This window comes from Lepus europaeus, chromosome 11 (genome assembly GCF_033115175.1).
Source record: "Lepus europaeus isolate LE1 chromosome 11, mLepTim1.pri, whole genome shotgun sequence".
Lineage (NCBI taxonomy): Eukaryota > Metazoa > Chordata > Mammalia > Lagomorpha > Leporidae > Lepus > Lepus europaeus.
The window spans coordinates 56,339,560-56,359,939 of NC_084837.1; the positions used below are offsets into that span (position 1 = coordinate 56,339,560).

General features: G+C 41.3%; 1 protein-coding gene across 3 annotated transcripts in view; it reads left to right on the forward strand.

Moving 5' to 3' along the window:
* The window catches only part of FMN1 (formin 1), a 433,901-nt gene that overhangs the window by 318,767 nt on the left and 94,754 nt on the right, over positions 1–20,380 (forward strand). For all 3 annotated transcript variants that reach the window (XM_062205569.1, XM_062205570.1, XM_062205572.1), the window contains one exon: positions 6,554–6,646. In XM_062205569.1, the coding sequence (XP_062061553.1) occupies positions 6,554–6,646 (93 nt within the window). The remainder of the gene's footprint in view (positions 1–6,553; positions 6,647–20,380) is intronic.

The following is a 20,380-nucleotide window of genomic DNA, read 5'->3' on the forward strand; positions in this document are numbered from 1 at the left end:
AGAGGCATCCTATACTGAAGTGCAGGTTCAAATCACAGCTGCTCCACTTCCAATCCAAATCCCTACTAATATGATGGGGAAGGCATCAGAAAATACTTGGGAGACTGGTTGGAGTTTTGAGATTCTGCCTTTGGCCTGGCCCAGCACTGAACTGTCATGGCCATTTGGGGAATGACCCAGCAAGTGGGCGATTTCTATCTCTTCCTATCTCTGTTGTTCTGTGTTTCAAATACATAAATAAATATATAAAAGTTTTGCCTTGGACAGACCACATTATGTTTTAATTCCATTTTTCATGAACTTTTGAAGCACTCGCATGTATGTATACAATAATATTCTACCCATTCACTGTAATGTTTGAAAGCAAGCACTTATTCTGTTTGTTTTATCTTGGTCTTCCCTCTATATTCTTCTAACCAACTTATGCTTTTTGTGGTTCTTAATAAGTTTTATTCCCTTGTTACTAGAGATCCAAACCAAAAAATACATAACCACCTATAACGTTAACAGGCTAACATCTAAAATCTTAAGTCATTTAAATCCTATCTTTCTTCCACTAAAGTGTTTCACAAGTGCCTAATTTTTATGACAATGCTGTTATTTTAGTCTCTACTATTTCATTGTGTATTAGTTTTAATATTTGATCTCTCACTCTCTCACAATGATTACTTACTAGCAGCTAACTTCAGGCACTAATACATTTTTTATCGTCAAAAATTTTAGAGAAAAATGAAAGTGAGAAACTGGGGTGCCTTTTAGCTTTTAATGTTGAAGCTCCTGGCACAATCTGTGTCTAAGACAACCTTGGTGGTCTAGGAATATTGTAGATGAGTCTTCTGATTGGACGATAAACGACATTCATGGATTTGTCCATGACCTCTGTCCTTTGTGCACTGCCAGTCTCCACTGTCATCGTTAATTAGTCTTCAGGTCTTCCATTTGTCTGTTATAAAGTGTCTCAGATAAGCTAAGTTAATAAATTGGGGCAGGCAAGCTGCCTGGCCACCGGAACGCACGACTGTGCAGAGACAGTTGGAGGGCAGCCCTCTCCTTTGATCGTGTGGAGAAATTTAATTCTAACAGGCCACATGGGAGTCCCAGCTCAAGGGGGTGCAGAGAGCACCTCCATGCACAGCAGTGGAGCTGTTCTAGTTTGTACTAGTTTCAGTTTCTGATTTCAAAACCATGAGGCTCAGAGGCCCAGGGGAATTGTTTCACATTTTGCTTCATCTTTCCCCAGGAGTTTGTCTATATTTTTCCGTGAATTCTTACAATGGGTAGTAGAACTTCATCAAGAGAAGTAAAATCATTATCCCTGTGTTCTAAACAGATTTGCACTGTGACGTATTTCCATAAATATAGTGCATAGCATCTTGAGCAAATAATCCCCAGTCATGACTCTCTTGCTCTTCTGGCTGTGACGTGTTTCCCAATCAATGTTATTAAATCATGAAAATAATATTTATGAGCCTGCTTACAAGTGCCAAGGCATTGTTCAAACCCTCTTTGCATGCATTATTTCATTTAATTTTCATTTAGTGTTGTGAGAGAATTTCCCATTTTGCAGATGAGAAATACAAGCCACAGCCCACCTGAGCACAGACAGGTGTCTACCAAAGCACGAGCTCTTTACCACTCCATGATCTGGCCGCATAACACTTGAGCAGTTTGATGGGCACACCATGGGCTGTGTCACCAGAGTCAGGACGAAGGAAGAGCTGTAACGATCAATGCTTTCATTTCATGTAGAAGTGCAAGTTTTCCTTTTGTAATTGGGAAAGTAAGTACTGCCTTTGGGTTTGCTTTGGTGAGTTACAAGTGACCTTGGGGGAATTGTGATGCCTTCAATTATATCCTGTTATTAAATTGCAGGTGTGCTTTGCCTTAAATTATTATTCACATTCATGAAAAATTTGCTCTGTGTCAATGAAATTGTCAGAATTTGGATGTAGTAGAAGGTTAACTCGCGAAGTTAAAGGATTCTCCATATATATGTATATATAGTGTGTGCCTATATATGTATATATTATACACTATATATACATATGTGTATATGTGTAGTTAGAAATTTTAGTATTCCTTTAAATGGCTACATGTTTTCTCAGAATCATAGTTGGATATAGTCAGAGAAGTATATCCTTGTCATTTGGTCATGAAAATTCATTGACAAATTACTATTCTTCTGGCCGGCACTGTGGCTTAACAGGCTAATCCTCCACCTTGCGGCGCCAGCACACTGGATTCTAGTCCCGATTGAGGTACCGGATTCTATCCCGGTTGCCCCTCTTCCAGGCCAGCTCTCTGTTATGGCCCAGGAAGGCAGTGGAGGATGGCCCAAGTCCTTGGGCCCTGCACCCGCATGGGAGACCAGGAGAAGCACCTGGCTCCTGGCTTTGGATCAGTGAGATGCGCCGGCCACAGCGGCCATTGGAGGGTGAACCAACGGCAAAAAGGAAGGCCTTTCTCTCTGTCTCTCTCTCTCACTGTCCACTCTGCCTGTCCAAAAAAAAAAAAAAAAAAAAAAAAAGACACCTGCTCTTAAAAAAAATTATTATTCTTCAAAACAGTTGTCTTTCAAAGTGTATCTAGCCAAAGGCAAGCTTCTTGGCCTACCCTCAGAGCTGCCCAATCAGAATACCTTTGTTCTCTTGCTTATGCTTTATAGGTGGAAGTGGTTTTTTTTGGGGGGGCGGGGCAAAGATGGGGATTAATCTTTACAGCAGACCTTCAAAAAGTTAATGGAAACTGCATATTATGAAAAAATGCAGAGAATCCCATTTTTTTGCAACCAAATGAGTTGATCTTTCAAATGCATTTTGCCATGGTCTTTTAGAAATCCCCTCTTAAATTAAGCTCTTTCAGATCAACTTGGAACACCTCACAATATTTAGGAATGAAGAGAGTACAGCCCTTGGCTCACCTCTCCTGGAAGGGGAGGAAAAGAGGGAGAGACAAGCAGGTCACATCACATGCCTGGAAAGCCTATTCTGAGCCTGAATCTGCACTGCTAGTTTTATCTAGACTTTCCTCCCCAGGAGAATCTAGTTAAGGTGAGGAAATCTGCTCCTTTGCTCAGATTCGTTGATCTCTCTAGAGGAATTTGAGGACACAATGATGACTGCTCAGGGATGAGTATAAATACACAAATAAATATAGTTGAAAGTAAAACATACACCATACGAAAAGTGCTGGAGATGTTTGAAGGATGCACAAACTTGAATGGAAAGGCATTTAGTGGTTGTGGCACCTCAGAAACCTTTGAGGATGAACAGGCCTTTGTCAGCTATAGTGGAAAGTATGTATGGAATGAAAGTAGAGAGCCACAGGAATGAAGATAGGGAACTGGGAAGATTGGTTGACATAATTAAATTAAACATCATTGAATGGTTTTGGTTTGGTTGGTCAAATATATGTGGGATGAGGCCGGCACTGTGGTATATAGCAGGTAAAGCCACCACCTGCAGTGCCAGCATCCCATATGGGTGCCAGTTCATGTCCCCACTGCTCCACTTCCAATCCAGCTCTCTGCTATGGCCTAGGAAAGCAGTAGAAGATGGCCCAAGTTCTTGGGCCCCTGCACCTGCGTGGGAAGGTCCAGAGGAAGCTCCTGGCTCCTGGCTTCAGACCAGCACAGCTGCAGCCATTGAGACCATCTGGGCAGTGAACCAGTGGATGGAAGACCTCTCTTCCTCTCTGCCTCTCCCTCTCTCTCTCTCTCTCTCTGTGTAACTCTGACTTTCAAATAAATAAACAAATTATATATATGGGAAATAGTACTGAGAGATACCTTGGTAGATAAACCCTTAAATCCTAGGCTTGAGAATCTCAATTTAATTGAGCTAACAATGAAAACTTATTAATAGTTTTTTTTCTTTTTTGTATCTTTCCCCTTTTTGTTTTGAGTGGAAGATCTCTATAACTCATGGAGACCAGATAAAACTGCATAAGTTTCAATATTTAAGTCTTGATCGCCTCACCCTATTTGGAAAAAAATAGAACTGAATAAAGACATGCCAGTCATACTCTTCCCCATGTTTGCAAATGGCTCGTCCAGCTACCCATTGCTCATCCTTCATCCTTACTTCTCCCTCAAGTCTACATGGAATGCATCAGTAAGACTTGATTTATCCACCTCCAAAGCATATCCCAGCTCTAACTATCTCTCTCTCCCTCTTCCTCTCTCTCCTCTGACACCTTCTAGTCCAAAGCACCCCTATTTTGAGAAGAAAACAGTGGTTAGAAAGACATCCTGACCATTTGACTACAAGTCCATCTGCTAGGAGAAATCTTCTAGGGAAATTGATAATAGCAGAGAAGTTAGTAGTTACTACACTACAGAAAGGACAAGTAGGCTTGCAGAGAATACTAAAAATGTGCAACAGAAATGTTTTCTTTTTAAAGATTTGTTTATTTACTTGAGAGGCAGAGTTACAGACACAGAGAGGGAGAGACAAAGAGAAAGGTCTTCCATCCACTGGTTCACTCCCCAAATGGCCACAACGGTCAGAGCTGTGCTGATCTGAAACCGGCCAGGAGCCTTTTCCAGGTCTTCCAGGTATGGGGACCCATGCACTTGGAGTATCTTCTACTACTTTCCCAGGCCATCAGCAGGGAGCTGGATTGGAAGTAGAGCAGCCAGGACTCTAACCAGTGCCCATAGGGGATACCGGCACCGCAGGCAGATGCTTAACCTACTACACCACAGCGCTGGCCCCAAACAGGAATATTTTAAAATGAGGATTTTGTTTCCCATCTGTCCAAATTTGTTATTTTTTAAATGAGGTAGATCATTTTTTTTAAAAATTCATCATTTTGGTTTTGATTCATAAATTAGCCTCGGTATTCCAAAGAACAGGGTTTCCTAACTAGCATTGGAGTAGTTGTCAGAATAACTAATAGCAGGTATTCTGCATCAGTTCCCTTAAAAATTCTTAGAAAGTCACAATGTCAAGAGATACAACTGAATCAAGACACTTCTATGAACCAGCTTCCTTGTCTCATGATGAATGCCTAAATACCCTAATGCAGGTTATTCTGAATTTGACTCAGAAAATGGCAAGGGGTTCTGTCAAATCATGCTTTCATCTTTAGAACAGTCCAGGACTTTAGGAGTCTGGTTAGCAATATTACAAATGAACAATATCTGATAACTAATGTCAGAGGGCTTGTGAGTGCATTTTCTGTGTTTTGAAGCTGACATGTTCTTTGTTTTGTCTGTAGTAGATGTTCTAGGATGCTAATTTTGAACATGTCAAATTATTAGATAGGAATTTCTCAGTGTAAATACCTGTTTCCCAACCTTAATCTTCCAAAATGCTTTATCTTTTTGTTTGTTAATTCATCTAAGACCTGGGGTGTACCTTTCTCTATTTTTTTTTCAATCAGATGGCATGAATTCTTTGCAGGTGATAATCCAGTGCTCCAATATGTTCGCTTGGACAAGGACATATCAGTAATTTCTGCCCATGGTCAACAGACAAAAATTATCATGACTCAGCTCTAGCTTTGGAGAAATGAAACCCTTTTTCCCCCTTGGACATTTCCACAGCTGGAACAAGCTTTTAGAAATCTTGAGGAGATACCTTGTTCCAGAGCCAAATCAGAACTATCCTATTTTAGGACACCTGATTATCAAAAAAAGCAGTTTTTAAATAAGTCTGTCTGAAGTAAATCACATGCAACTGTTCCATGTGTTTGTGTAGGCCACTAATCAGGAGGGCAAATGAATGGGAAACATGAAGAACAGACACGGTCCTTCCTAATGTGGGCTTAGTTCTTTTACTTGGATGTGTGTGTCACCCTGAGACATCATCAGTTTGCTTGGGAATCCCTGCAAAATCTTTTGCAAGCTCTACTTTTGGAGGATGACTCTGAAGACAATTGGTGCTCTTAATTCCCTATGATTAGCCCTTAAGTCCATGTTTACTTCTCATTATTTGGGGGAGACCAAAAGCAGAACACACGGGGTCTGGCATCATAGTACAGCAGGTTAAGCCACTGCCTGCAATACTGGCATTCCATATGGGCATCAGTTCAAGTCCTGGCTGTTCCACTTCCAATCCAGCTTCCTGCAAATGGGCCTATATAGTCAATGGAAGACGGCCCATGTGCTTGGGCCCCTGCCTTCCACATAGGAGGCCTGGACGGAGTTCCTGGCTCCTAGCCTTTGCTTGGCTGAGCCCGGGCTGTTGCAGCCATTTGGAGAATGAACTAGCAGATGGAAGATCTCTCTTTTTCTCCCTTTCTATCTTTCAGGGCTCTTCAAATAAATAATTTTTTTTTTAAATGGCAGGCCATTTTAACTATCCTGGAAAGTGATATATTTTCTCTGTTCCTGAAGACAGGTATAGAGGAACTAATTATTTTTGTTGGTGTCTTTATTATTTCTCTTTTTGTTCCTTCCCCAATCTACTCCTGGAATCTGGATACACAGTGATGGACAAAGGAGTCTGCACAATGGATACCCAAGTATATGCTACAGTGCCTGCCCCTCAACAAAAGCTCAGGCTGTAAGTGTTCTTCAGTAATTCTAATTCTAGATTTCTCTTCGCAGCCAGTGAGAAACAGATGATGGTGGTGTGCAAGGAGTCTCCCAAGGAGTATCTGCAGCCTTTCAAGGACAAACTAGAAGAATTCTTCCACAAAGGTAAGACTCACCAATCACACACACATGCTACTCTGAAACACCCTTGGTGCCATGAGCCTTTCTCTGAGTCCTGCTGCCCTGTGCATCCTGGCTGACCGCAGGCCACTCCAGTGGCTCCATCAATCTATCTTCTTTCAAATCTGTTCAAATTTTTTAAATCCTTTCATGATATTTCTGATTGTGTAAACTCCTTGAGGATAGTTTTGTCTCTTCAGGGGATCCTTGGTGTATGTTTAACTGAGAAATAGTGTATACCCTAGAATTATAAAGCTGTGCATTTCTAATTTGTTAGCTTAAAAAGCAGGTGGATGGTGTCTTGATGAGTGTATCAACCTGGAACCCTGCATAGCATTTTCTAGTTCTTTTCTGATAGGAAAATTGGGTCAAGTCAGTGTTGTGCATCTAGTCACTTTGTACTTATCAGTCCTTTGGCATTAGTAGATGAACATAACAAGGCAAGCCATCTTGTATTTAGAAATCTCAGCAGATTCGGTTCCTTTCTCCACAATTTGGGCAGGAGTAGAAAACGACTGTTGATTGGGGTTAGTGAATATAAGAGTTGAATGTCTTTTAGATATTTCTTATTCTAATTTCTCAAATTCACCTTATGATATTAAACAGAAAATAAGTGTACAATGGTTGGAGAGAGATTTCTTTCTTTGCTAGAACTGGAAGAATTGCAAGTAGGAGCCTTGAGGGATATCTCAATGTGCTATTTCTATCACTGAGTAAGGCCACATGGTACTACATCATCTACAAAGATTCTTAGGCAGAGTGAATCCACAAAGTATGGCCCATTCACCTTGGGGCTGGCAGGGAAACTCTCAGTCCATAAGTTAGCAGAATTCAATTCCAGTCTCCCCATCCATCATGATGAGGGACTGTTTGTTTGAACCAAAAGGCAGAGTTCTCTCTTGGCCATTACTTCCATATGATAAAATTAAATAAAATATTCCATTAAATAAAATATCATCTTGAGAGCAAGCAATACCACCAGAACCCATAAACTATGTGACTGTAATTAGATGGATTTTGTATATGACTTATCAAAGTAAATAGATTGCTTTATATTATACCATACAAGTATAAATAGCTTGAAGAAAAGCATTAAAAACTTCCCTCCACTGATCCCCAATTAATAATATCTACTTTTGACATACATATAGAATTAACTTGAAATGAGGCTCATTGTACTTTAATTCTAGTTTTTTAAATTGCTACTATTCCATATCTGGAAAATTCTGCAGTATGTATATCAGGTATTATCTATGTTCTAATGACCTTAAAATCTTCCTTCAAACTAGCCGACATGTTAAAATGCTTATATTGTTAATTTTATTTCTTTTGTTGAAAAAAGACAAATATGAATAGATTTAGAACCTTGAAGATTTTCTTTGGTATCTTAGAAAAGGAAGTTATAAATCGCCCTTTGTGATTACATATTGACCTCTTCTTTAATATGTTTTTCAAGAAATTTATGGTATGTCCAGAAAAAGGGAATTGGCCAGAGGCCAAGTGGATAGTTTCAGGGAAGCAACAATATACCCATGGTAAGCTAGTCTAAGAAAGCCCAAAACTAGTGGTTCATGACACTATTGTGTAGTAAGAGATTTTTTAAATTCTCAACATCCCAGACAGGTTCTAGACAAAACACTGGCATTTCTGGTCCAGGCATTTTTTTTACTCCACAGGTGATTCCAATGTGGAATCCAAGTTGAGAACCACTACTGTTGAGCTTAGTTTACCTTTTAATGTATAGTCACAGATGATTTATCCAGAGTCTGCTATTCATTAAGTGTCAAGATAGACCCTGGGAATACTCAGATGAATCCTATTCTCCTGGACCTTGTCTGAAGGACTGCCTTCTTGGGAAAAGATCTACAAATGAATATCATCAGCTATGCTTTAACAGAGTAAAGAAAAGGTAAAAAGAACATTAGAAATAACAAAAAACCCATGGTTAAAACAAAGTCAGCCAAAAACAAGGTACAAGATTAATTTGAATGAAAGATTATCTTTCTGTTATAAAATTTAAGAACATTAAAAATAATATTGTAGGAATTATAAACCTTTCCAACAATGTGTGGTGAGAAACCTATTGAAATAGCCTGTTAATGTTATTTTGCTTCTAAATTTTTGTTTAAAAAAAAATCTAGAATTATGCTATCCAGTATGGCATACCCTAACCACATGGGGCTATTGTACAACTAAAAGGAAGCTGATCCAAATTGCTACAAGGGTAAAACACACACAACCTTTTCAGAACTTAAGAAAAAAATATGCAAAATTGTTCATTTGTGATTTTTTAATGTTATTACATGGTAAAGTGATATGTTGGCTATATTAGGTTAAATAAGTAAAATAGATAATTAATACTAATTTATCCATTTCTTTTACTTTTTAAGTATGGCTACTAGAAAATTGAAAATTCTATTTGTGACTTACATTATATTTCTATGAGAGAGTGCTATTGTAGCAAAAGAGTCCCAAGGCGTTCTTTCACTCCACTCTTCAAATCATTGTGCTGTCTTCTCTCCATGAGCCCTGGGTTATTGGAGTGTAGAGTTTGAGAAGGTGCCCTGTACCCATTTTCACTGAGTCTAGTCATTGTTTGTTGTCAGGACTGCTTCACCGAAGGAGGTAACAGTATACTTCTGTATCAAGTGACACCTTCGTGTTCCAGAAGGTCTGCAGTTAACAAATACATGATAGTGGAAGGTGTTGTGGCACAGCAAGTTAAGCCACCAGCTAGAATGCAGGCATCATATATAAGCACCAACATGGCTGCTCCCCTTTTAACCCAGCTCCCCACTAATGTGCTTGGGAAAGTAGTGGAAGGTGGCTCAAGTGCTTGGGTCCCTGCCACCCATATGGGAGACCAAGATAGAGTTACATGCTCCTGACTTTGGCCTGGCCCAGCCCCAGCCATTGTGGCCATTTGGGGAATGAACCAGTGGATGTAAGATCAGTCTCCCTCTCCCCCTCCCTCTCCCCCTTCCCCTCCCCTTCCCCTTTCCCCTCCCCCTCCCCCGTGATGACAATGATAATGATAACTGACATCTACTGAGTGCTTCTATTTGCTCAATAAGAGAAACAAATCACCTTTTTTATTTAGTTCTCATAAAAACCTTCAGACATGAACCCTACTATCACCCAGTTGCACAGATGGGGACATCAAAAGTTAGGAATTCACAATGGACAAGTTACAATGGGCATTCCAGGCAGAAAAAAGCACTGTGTGTCGCAGGAGGATGAAAGATACAAGGTGTTTGAGGAATGCGGAGAGACTTGGTGTGGCTAGATCCCTGGGCAGATGGCATCAACACATGAGCAAAGACGAGAGTTGAGTCACAGTTTGACTTGCCAGCCACTCTGAACTTTGCCTTATGGGCAACAGAAAATAGGGAAACATGGTAGGCAGAGGAGTGACGTGATCATATTGGGTTTGTTTTTTGTCCATGTGTGGGATTTTTGGGTGGACCACTTTGGTTTTTGTTGTTGTTTAACAAATACTATTAACAGCAGTACAGAAAGGTTGGAAGAGTAGGAGGCTAGTGAAGAACTTGAGCAAAAGCACTGGCTGTAAGAATCCAAAAGGAATGGACATACTTGTAAATATTAACAAGCTATTCTGTTAATAACAGAACAGGACAACCAATTGTTAGTACAAAATGAAACAGAAGAAAAGGATAACTCTCCTTTTCCTTGTTTGGTTCGCTGGATGCTGCAGAAGATTAGATTTGGAATAGAAGACAGTGAAGTAAACTTTGGACTTGTTAGCTTGACATATGTAGAAGACACACAGGTGGAGTCCTAGGCTTCAGGAGAGAGAGGCAGATGAAACTTAGGGTGTAGCAGGTTAAGTCAAAGGAATGCATGAGACAGCCCAAACAAACAAACAAAAAAAAGGTGAAGACGTTTTCTGTAGTGTCAGAATATCTGAACACAGGGTGTCACATAATAACCATAACTGACCAAAGATACCCCTCTTCTTCTGTAGTATAACCTAAGCTAGTTTTCAGTTAGGGGTCTTCTCACTCACACCTTAAGCATTTATATTCTTAATGGCTGGGAAGTCTCTTGCATTGTGAATCAGTTGGTTTATGGTTAAGATTATTTTTACATAAGCTGCAATTCAAGGGGCTGGCATTGTGGCGTAGCAGTTAGCCACCTCCTGTGATGCCAGCATCCTGTGGGGGCACTAGTTCAAGTACTGGCTGCTCCACTTACTGATCCAGCTCTCTGCTGATGTCCTGGGAAAGTAGTGGAAGAAGTCCCAGGTCCTTGGGCCCCTGCACCCATGTGGGAGACCTAGAAAAAGCTCTTGGCTCCTGACTTCAGTCTGGCCTAGGTCTAACTGTTGCAGCCATTGAAGGAGTGAACCAGTGGATGGAAGATCTCTATCTCTCTCCTTTCTCTCCCTCTCTATCTGTAATTGTGCTTTTCAATTAAATAAAATCTTTAAAAATAAAGCTGCAATTCAGTTCTTCTAACAATCATGAAAATTTAATTTTTCATTTGTAAATAATATCCTGTTGCCAGACTCAAATGGATAGGATATAGTTGTCCTTATACCTATTATCATCTTTCCCTTCTCAAAATGTCCTTAAATAGTGTTATTTGACAAAACTGTGGTACTTGTTATTAACTAATTTCATTTCCTGAGCAGAATTGAGAGTAATTTTAATGGGACCACTTTCTCATGGTTGCAATCTCCACAGTATATATAAGTCCTTTCCCTTACAGGTTTTTTTTTTTTCTGTTCCACAGTAGGCTCTTGTTGATTCCAATTTACAGCTCAGTTCAGAGTAACCTTATGCAGGCAGTTTTTGAACTCATGGTTTCCCACCCTTAGATCAAACATGGTCATAATGATATGGCCTTCAAAAATGTGATGCTCAAATTAAAAGTCCCCATAAACATGGCAGGGATCCTATAATTGAAAGAAGGTGCAGAGCAACTGATTAGATCCCAGGTATAGATGTTGTAGGTGGTCTTTTCATGCTGTTAAATTGGTCATTTGTATTTATAGCTTTGGCAGGGAGGGCTGGAACTTAAACTAGCTCTAATACCAGCATTCTCCCACACTTGGCCTTATCTCCCTCTCAGTTAATGAATCTGAACCATTTTAGGCCTATTTTCTCAAGCTAGCCTCTAATATTCTTTGACCAGCTAAAATTAAAGATATTCAGAACATTAAGAAACTATTTTCTGGCAAAAGTTAAGTACCCCAAGCTAAAAACAAACACAAAACAACTTTTATTTTGCACATTGAATGCAAGAATTATATCAGTTGCTGAATACTTCATGACAGCTGAGACTATGTCTATCTGATGCTGTTCTAGTCCCAACATAGTATAGACTCAGCCATCCCATGGTATTATTGTTTTTGGAGCTTAGGAAAAGACATTGGAGTCATATAAAGTAACTGAGGAATATGTTTTTCCTTCCATGGATTTCCTATTTAAATCCTTTCAAAATTGATCAGTTGTGCCACAGAGTCTTGTGAGATGAATTTTTTGCATGATTTCTGTGACCAGATCTGTTCTAAGGTGTTCTTTGTGATATCAAAGCATTTTTTTTGTGTGTGTCAGGCCTATCCTATATTCCATTCTTCAGAAATAATAAGGTCCGATTAGATTGACAGGGACCATAACTGAAACTCTAAACTGAAAAATAAGAACAGGTTATTAGATAATCTCTTCACTTCAACTTGTAGAAATATAGAAGCAAAATCTTCTGAGTCATCATATTTAACTATATCTTTACAGAAAGAATCCAGGTGCCTGGGGATCGGAGCTGTGGCGTAGTAGGTTAAACCTCCGCCTGCAGCGCTGGCATCCTGTATGTGTGTCATTTGTGTCCTGGCTGCTCCTCTTCAATCCAGCTCTCTGTTTACTGCCTGAAAAAGCCATGGAAGATGACCCAAGTGCTTGGGCCCCAAAGCCATGTTGGAGACCTGGAAGAAGCTCCTGGCTTATGGGGAGTGAACCAGCATATGGAAGACCTTTCTCTTTTTCTCTCCATCTCTGTGTCTGTAACTATACCTCTCAAATAAAAAATAAAGGAATGAGTTATCTGGACAATGTGTCCTGTGAGCAGAAATAATTCCTACATTGTTTTCAGTGTTTGTGGAAGGAAGAACTGTGGCTGGAAGTGTGCGCCCTGCATGTGCCAAATGGGCTCTTGTGTATCTCACTGCTACTCAGGAAGTGTGAGCAGGGTGGTTCCTATTGTCATCATATGGCCAGGAATTCAGATAATCTTCTGTGAGCTCACAGCCATCCAAGAAAGAGAACAATAATCTTGGGAAAGTGGAGAAAGTCATCTTATCAAGGTATATTAAGTAGGCTCTCACCTTAATGGGTTTATTTAAATTTTTTTCCCAGAAATTTCTGGAAAGATCCATGTTTTAACCCTCTTTAGTCTCTCTCTCTCTCTCTCTCTCTCTCTCTCTTCTCTCTTCTCTCTCCTCTCTCCTCTCTCCTCTCTCCTCTCTTCTCTCTCCTCTCTTCTCTCTTCTCTCTCCATTCTCTCCCTCCCACCCTTCCTCTCATCATCCACCTGCTACAGCCCCTCACTTAATATCTCTTTTAAAAGATTTATTTATTTATTTGAAAGTCAGAGTTAAACAGAGAGAAGGAGAGGCAGAGAGAGAGAGTGAGGTCTTCCATCCACTAATTCACTCCCCAGTTGGCCGAAACGGCTGGAGCAGTGCTGATCAGAAGCCAGGAGTCAGGAGCTTCTTCCAGGTCTCCCATGTGAGTGCAAGGGCCCAAGCACTTGGGCCACCTTCCAGTGCTTTCCCAGGCCATAGCAGAGAGCTGGATCTGAAGAGAAGTGAAGCAACTGGGACTCTAACCAGCTCCCATATGGGATGCTGGCACTGCAGGCAGCAGCTTTACCTGCTATGCCACAGCACTGGCCCCCACTTCATGTCTTTGATTTACTTAATTTTTCTTTTTGACTGGGCATCTCATAGACTATCTTTTCCATAACCCTAGTTCTCTTTCTCTTTTCCTTTCTCTTCAGTGAAAAATGTTACAAAAAGAATAAAAATGGCTAAATTCTTTTTATGCACATATAATACTAATATACTTGGCCGGCGCCGTGGCTTAACAGGCTAATCCTCCGCCTTGCGGCGCCGGCACACTGGGTTCTAGTCCCGGTTGGGGCGCCGGATTCTATCCTGGTTGCCCCTCTTCCAGGCCAGCTCTCTGCTATGGCTCGGGAAGGCAGTGGAGGATGGCCCAAGTCCTTGGGCCCTGCACCCCATGGGAGACCAGGAGAAGCACCTGGCTCCTGGCTTCGGATCGGTGAGATGCACCGGCCGCAGCGGCCATTGGAGGGTGAACCAATGGCAAAAAGGAAGACCTTTCTCTCTGTCTCTCTCTCTCTCGCTATCCACTCTGCCTGTCAAAAAAAAAAAAAAAAAAATACTAATATACCTGTTCAAGAGTGTACCTCTTTCCCAGAAAAAGAAAGATTACTCAACAATCTCACTCTAGCTTTAGAATTCTAAATAGCAGCCTGCGCTGTGGCGCAGCAGGTGAAGCAGCTGCCTGCAGTGCCGGCTCCCATAAGGGCACCAGTTCAAGTCCCAGCTGCTCCACTTCCGATCCAGCTCTCTGCTGTGACCTGGGAAAGCAGTAGAAGATGGCCCAAGTCCTTGGGCCCCTGCATCATGTGGGAGACTCGGAAGAAGCTCCTGGCTCCTGGCTTCGGATCAGCCCAGCTCCAGCTGTTGCAGCCAACTGGGGAGTGAACCAGCGGATGGAAGACCTCTCTCTCTGCCTCTCCTTCTCTCTCTGTGTAACTCTGACTTTCAAGTAAATAAATAAATCTTAAAAAAAAAAATACCAGCTATAGAAGCAGGCATCCAGTCTGGCAGTGAAAGTGCTGGCCAGGACACCCATCCTTTAAAAAAAAAAATAATTCTGAATAAAACTTATAGCCAATTTCATGACAAAATGGAATGTAGTCCCAAAATGTGAACATAATCTGATACAGGGAAATCTATTAATATAATTTATCACTGTTAATAGCTCTAAAGAGAAAACTCAAGGAGTCATATCTCAACACTAGATCCTAAAAAACATATTTGACAAAATTCGACATCCATTCTTCATTTAAAAAGCTCATTAAAACATTAATGCATAATTTTTCTTTTAAAAAATTTCTTTACATCTCTCTCTTTTTTTTTAAAGGCATTTCTGTCTTTTTTTTTTTTTTTTTTTTGACAGGCAGAGTGGATAGTGAGAGAGAGAGAGACAGAGAGAAAGGTCTTCCTTTTTGCCATTGGTTCACCCTCCAATGGCCACTGCGGCCGGCGCATCGCACCGATCCGAAGCCAGGAGCCAGGCGCTTCTCCTGGTCTCCCATGCGGGTGCAGGGCCCAAGGACTTGGGCCATCCTCCACTGCCTTCCCGGGCCATAGCAGAGAGCTGGCCTGGAAGAGGGGCAACCGGGATAGAATCCGGCACCCCAACCGGGACTAGAACCCAGTGTGCCCGTGCCACAAGGCAGAGGACCAGCCTGTTAAGCCACGGCGCCGGCCTACATCTCTCTTTCTCTTCATCTCCTGATCTCTCTCTTTCTCTCTGTCTCTTTCTCTCACAATCTCTCTCTTACACTCTTCTTCTCCCTCTTTTTCTTCTTTGCCCCTTCCCTTTGGTCTGGTTTCCCCCAATAAACCCTTTCCCTTAAAAAGAAACTATTTATATATTTGAAAGGCAGAGTTACAGATACAGGGAGAGACTGATAAAGAGATCTTCCACCTACTGGTTCACTCTCCAGATGGCCACAACAGCAGGGATTGGGCCAGACTGAAGCCAGGAGCCTGGGATTCCATGAGTCTCCCACATGGGTCACAGAGGCCCAAGTACTTGAGCCATCTTTTGCTGCTTTCCCAGGTGCATTAGCAGGGAGCTGGATCAGAAGTAAAGCACCTGAAATTCCATCTGGCACCATATGGAATGATGGCGTTGCAGGCAGTGGCTTAACCCACTGTGCCATAATGCAGGCCCCAATGCATACTTTCTTAACATAAAATCTGTTGGGGCCTGCACTGTGGGTTAAAGCCCCGGGCCGCAGCACCAGTATCCCATATGGGCACCAGTTCAAGTCCAGAGTCCCAGCTGCTCCACTTCAGATCTAGCTCCCTGCTAATGTGCCTGGGAAAGCAGTGGAGGATGCTTCAAGTCCTTGGGCCTCTGCACCTATGTGGGACACCCGGAAGATTCCCCTGTGTCTTGGCTTTGGATTGGCTCAGCTTTAGCCATTGTGGCCATTTGGGGAGTGAATCAATGGGTGAAAGACCACCTCTCTCCTCTCTCTTTCTCTCTCTGTCTCTCTCTAATTCTTTCAAATAAATAAAATAAATCTTTAACAAAAAAGATAAAATCTGTCATAGCCCCAATCATAGCTCATATCACAGACAAAAGACCAATCTACCTAATATCAAAGAGCTCATAGACATTGTTAAGAAGAAAGAAGAGTAAATTTCCCATAGAAAAAGGACAAATAATATGAGCAGTGATAGAAACTGCTCTTTAAACATGTGAAAAGATTTCATTTACAGAATAGAACTCTAAAATTACGTTGAAGTTGCATTTTCTATTTATAAGATTAGCAAAATAATAGAAGTTTGATTACAAACTTTGGTGTAGGACAAATATCACTTTTCTGTATTGTTTTGTGAAACTCTAAATTGTTGTAGTCCATATAGAGTTTAATTTATATCCTCTCTTAAAGTTATAAATGTATAAACCTTTTAACTTGGCAATTCTACTCCTAGAAGTATCCCCTCAGATATGTTCACACATGCAAAGTGATGTATGTACCATGTTAGTTACTAAAACATCATTTGTAATTGCAAACCATTGGAAGCAACTGAAGTGATCATTAATAATGGGACTGTCAAATTATAGTATTCCCATACAGTAGAGTAGCACACATTTTTATTTTTTTAAAGATTTATTTATTTATTTATTTGGAAGTCAGAATTACACGGAGAGAGGAGAGGCAGAGAAAGAGAGAGAGAGAGAGGTCTTCCATCCGATGGTTCACTCCCCAGATGGCTGCAACAGCCAGAGCTGTACCAATCTGAAGCCAGGAGCCAGGCGCTTCTTCCAGGTCTCCCACATAGGTGCAGGTGCTCAAGGACATGGGCCATCTTCTACTGCTTTCCCAGGCCATAGCAGAGAGCTGGATCAGAAGTGGAGCAGCCAGGTCTTGAACTGATGCCCATAGGAAATGCTGCTGCTTCAGTCCAGGGTGTTAACCCACTGTACCACAGCACCGGCCCCACATCTGTATTTTTTTAAACAAGGGAAGTATTTGAAAGATTTTCTAAATTACAAATTTTTTAAGTGGAAAAAATAAGGATCAGAAGAGTAGGTATTTAGATGAAGAGAAATGGGTCAAACGGATACTACTGTTTAATAAAAATCTGAGGAAAACAGGAGCTGATATTCAGATGGCTCTCAGTATAAGGACCATTTAGGTTATCTGTTTTGCTTAGGTGTTACCCAAACTATTGTTAAATATTTAGAAATTTTCCCATGGGTCTAGTCAAATAAGTATATTGCTGTAGTAGTGGATAAAGAAGTGGATGAAGTTTGAGGTAGTATCAGATTTTTCATAAATTTTGGTAGTTTAACCAATGTACCTTTCCAATTAAGCATTTTTAAAGATAGACAACTTCTTATGGTACTTTGCAATTCAGACTTTTAAAAAAGATTTTATTTATTTATTTATTTGAGAGGTAGAGTTACAGGCAGTGAGAGGGAGAGACAGAGAGAAAAGTCTTCCATCTGCTGATTCACTCCCCAGATGGCCGCAACAGTCAGAGCTGCACCGATCCAAAGCCACGAACCAGAAGCTTCTTCCAAGTCTCCCACATGGGTGCAGGGGCTCAAGCTCTTGAGCAATCTTCTATTGCTTTCCCAGGCCATAGCAGAGAGCAAGATCTGAAGAGAAGCAGCCGGGACTGGAACCGGCGCCCATATAGGATGTAGGTGCCACAGGTGCAGGATTAACTTGCTGGGCAACAGCACTGGCCCCTGCAATTCATTTTTCTGAGACTGTGCTTCTGGTTCAACGCTTCCCCTTTATTGTAACCATTAGGCTCCCTTAGCCTCCTTAGCTTAGATCCTTGTGGTGTTTCCAAGGAATTTGGAACTAAATGCTCTCACTCACAGGCCCTTTGCTTTTTTTTTTTTTTTTTTTTTTTTTTTGAGTACTGATAGAAAAAGAAGTCTAAGTCCCTTATATATTTTCCTTTTCTTAAATGAAGAGCCTGATACATGAGCTGGTACCTTGCTTGCTTACCACTCATCCATGGTAGATCTCACAGTCATTGAGAAAATGCAAGGAAATTCTTCAGAGGCATTGAGAGCTCAAGTCAGTCCAACACATACACACACACACACACACACAGAGAGAGAGAGAGAGAGAAAGAGAGAGAGAGAACCCATAGAGCTTCTCATTCTTTCTCTTGCACTTGGATTGACTTCACTCATTTTTGCTCATGGTTCCATCACTCTCTTAGGATGACCAAAACTGGAAGTAATATGGAGAGGCCTCTAATAGCAGTGTTGTTTTACCATGTAGATATTAAAGTAGCAGAGTCCATCTCATGATAGTGATGTGGTATTGGGTATCCCGTCATTTCTCTTTCACTGTAGCAGAATCTAAGATCCTCGCATGAGACTGTGGAGCTGCAATTGCAGTAACCCCTTTCTCATCAAAGAAATTGCCCCAAATAGAAGTAGGGGTTGGAGCCTAGTGAGTCAGGTTCTTTCTGCAGATAGACTGTTCACTTGTGAAGCTCTCTTTCCTTTTTTCATGGGTTTCTTTTGGAAAAACTAAAAGTAAACTAAGGTGTGTTCCTCAAAAGCAAAGTTTCAGTAACTTCTGAGGTTTTATTTATGATACTGAGCCATGATCTCACAATTTGCTCATCCTGTCATGAGTACATGTATACTTTTTAGGTTTTTATATACAAAAATCTCTATTTTATTACATGTTAAGTGTTAAGTAATACTAATTTCTGTATACATATGATAACGTTTTATTCTTATTATGGTGGCATTAGTACTTCACATGAGATCTACTCTCTTCATAAATTCTTTTTTCTAAGATTTTAATTATTTATTTAAGAAATAGAGTTACAGACAGAGAGAGGGAGAGACAGAGAGAAAGGTCTTCTATATGCTGGTTCACCACCCAGGTGACCGCAATGACGGGAAATGAGCCAATCTGAAGCTAGGAGCCAGGAGCTTCCACTGAGTCTCCCACATGGGTGCAGGAGCCTAAGCACTTTGGCTGTCTTCCATTGCTTTCCCAGGCCATCAGCAGAGAGCTGGCTAGGAAGAGGAGCAGCCGGGACATGAACCCATATGAAATGCCGGCGCCCCAGGCGAAGGCTTAGCCCACTGCACCACAGCACCAGCCCCTCTTCACAAATTCTTAAATGCACAATATAGCATTGTTAAGTCTAAGCACAATAAAATGTGTGTGAGTGCTTCAGTGTTCTGAATGCGGTACAGAGAACACTGTGCTTGAAGGTAGAACTCAATTTGAACACTAGCTTCACCATGTAACTTCTTTGAGTGAATTTGAGCAGGTTTTTATGTTTCTCTGACCCTTTTTTCTTCTCTGAAGGAGAGTAATAATATGTATTATACATCTCATTATAAAGATTAAGTGAGATAGCGCACACATGAAACCACCCTCAATGAACAATAAAGCTTTAATAAATACAGTGTGTTTCATTTGCAGCATTATTATTATTGCATCTCCACTCTCTATGAAAGACACCAATTTGTTGAAAACTTCCCTCTTGAATTTTCTGTTCAGGGATGGGATGATGATGGTGCTAGATTTCAACTGTTATAGCATAGTTCTTTTCTTTCTTTAAGATTCATTTATCTGAAAGCCAGACACATACACAGAGAGAGAGAGAAAGAGAGAGAGAATCTTTTTCTTTTCTTTTTTTTTTTTTTTTTTTTGGACAGGCAAAGTTAGAGAGAGAGAGAGAAAGGTCTTCCTTTTCCGTTGGTTCACCACCCCCAAAGGGGCCACTACGGCCGGAGCATTGCAGTCGGCACGCTGCACCAATCCGAAGCCAGGAGCCAGGTGCTTCTTCCTGGTCTCCCATGTAGGTGCAGGCCCCAAGGACCTGGGCCATCCTCCACTGCACTCCTGGGCCGCAGCAGAGAGCTGGACTAGAAGAGGAGCAACAGGGACAGAATCCGGCACCCCGACCGGGACTAGAACCTGGGGTGCCGGCGCCACAGGCAGAGGATTAGTCTAGTGAGCCACGTCACTGACCAAGAATCATTCTTAAATCCACTGGTTTATTCCCCAAATGGCCACAACCAACTGAGTAGACTGATGAAGCCAGGAGCCTGGAATTCCATCCAGGTCTCTCCTGTGAATTGCAGGGTTCAAAACACCAGTGCCATCTTCAGCTGCTTTTCCCAGGCACATTCACAATGAACTGGATCAGAAGTTGAGCAGGAGGCACTTAAACCAGCACTCATATGGGATACTGGCATCACAGGCAGTGGCTTACCACTGTATGCCACAACATTGGCAGCAAAGTATAGTTTCATTTAATCTTTGCATCAATCCTCTAAGACTGATTTGTGCCATTCTTAACCTTCCAAATAAGGAAACTGAGTCTGAAGGTTTTAGTACCTTCCTGACATTATGATCTCAATCCTCTTG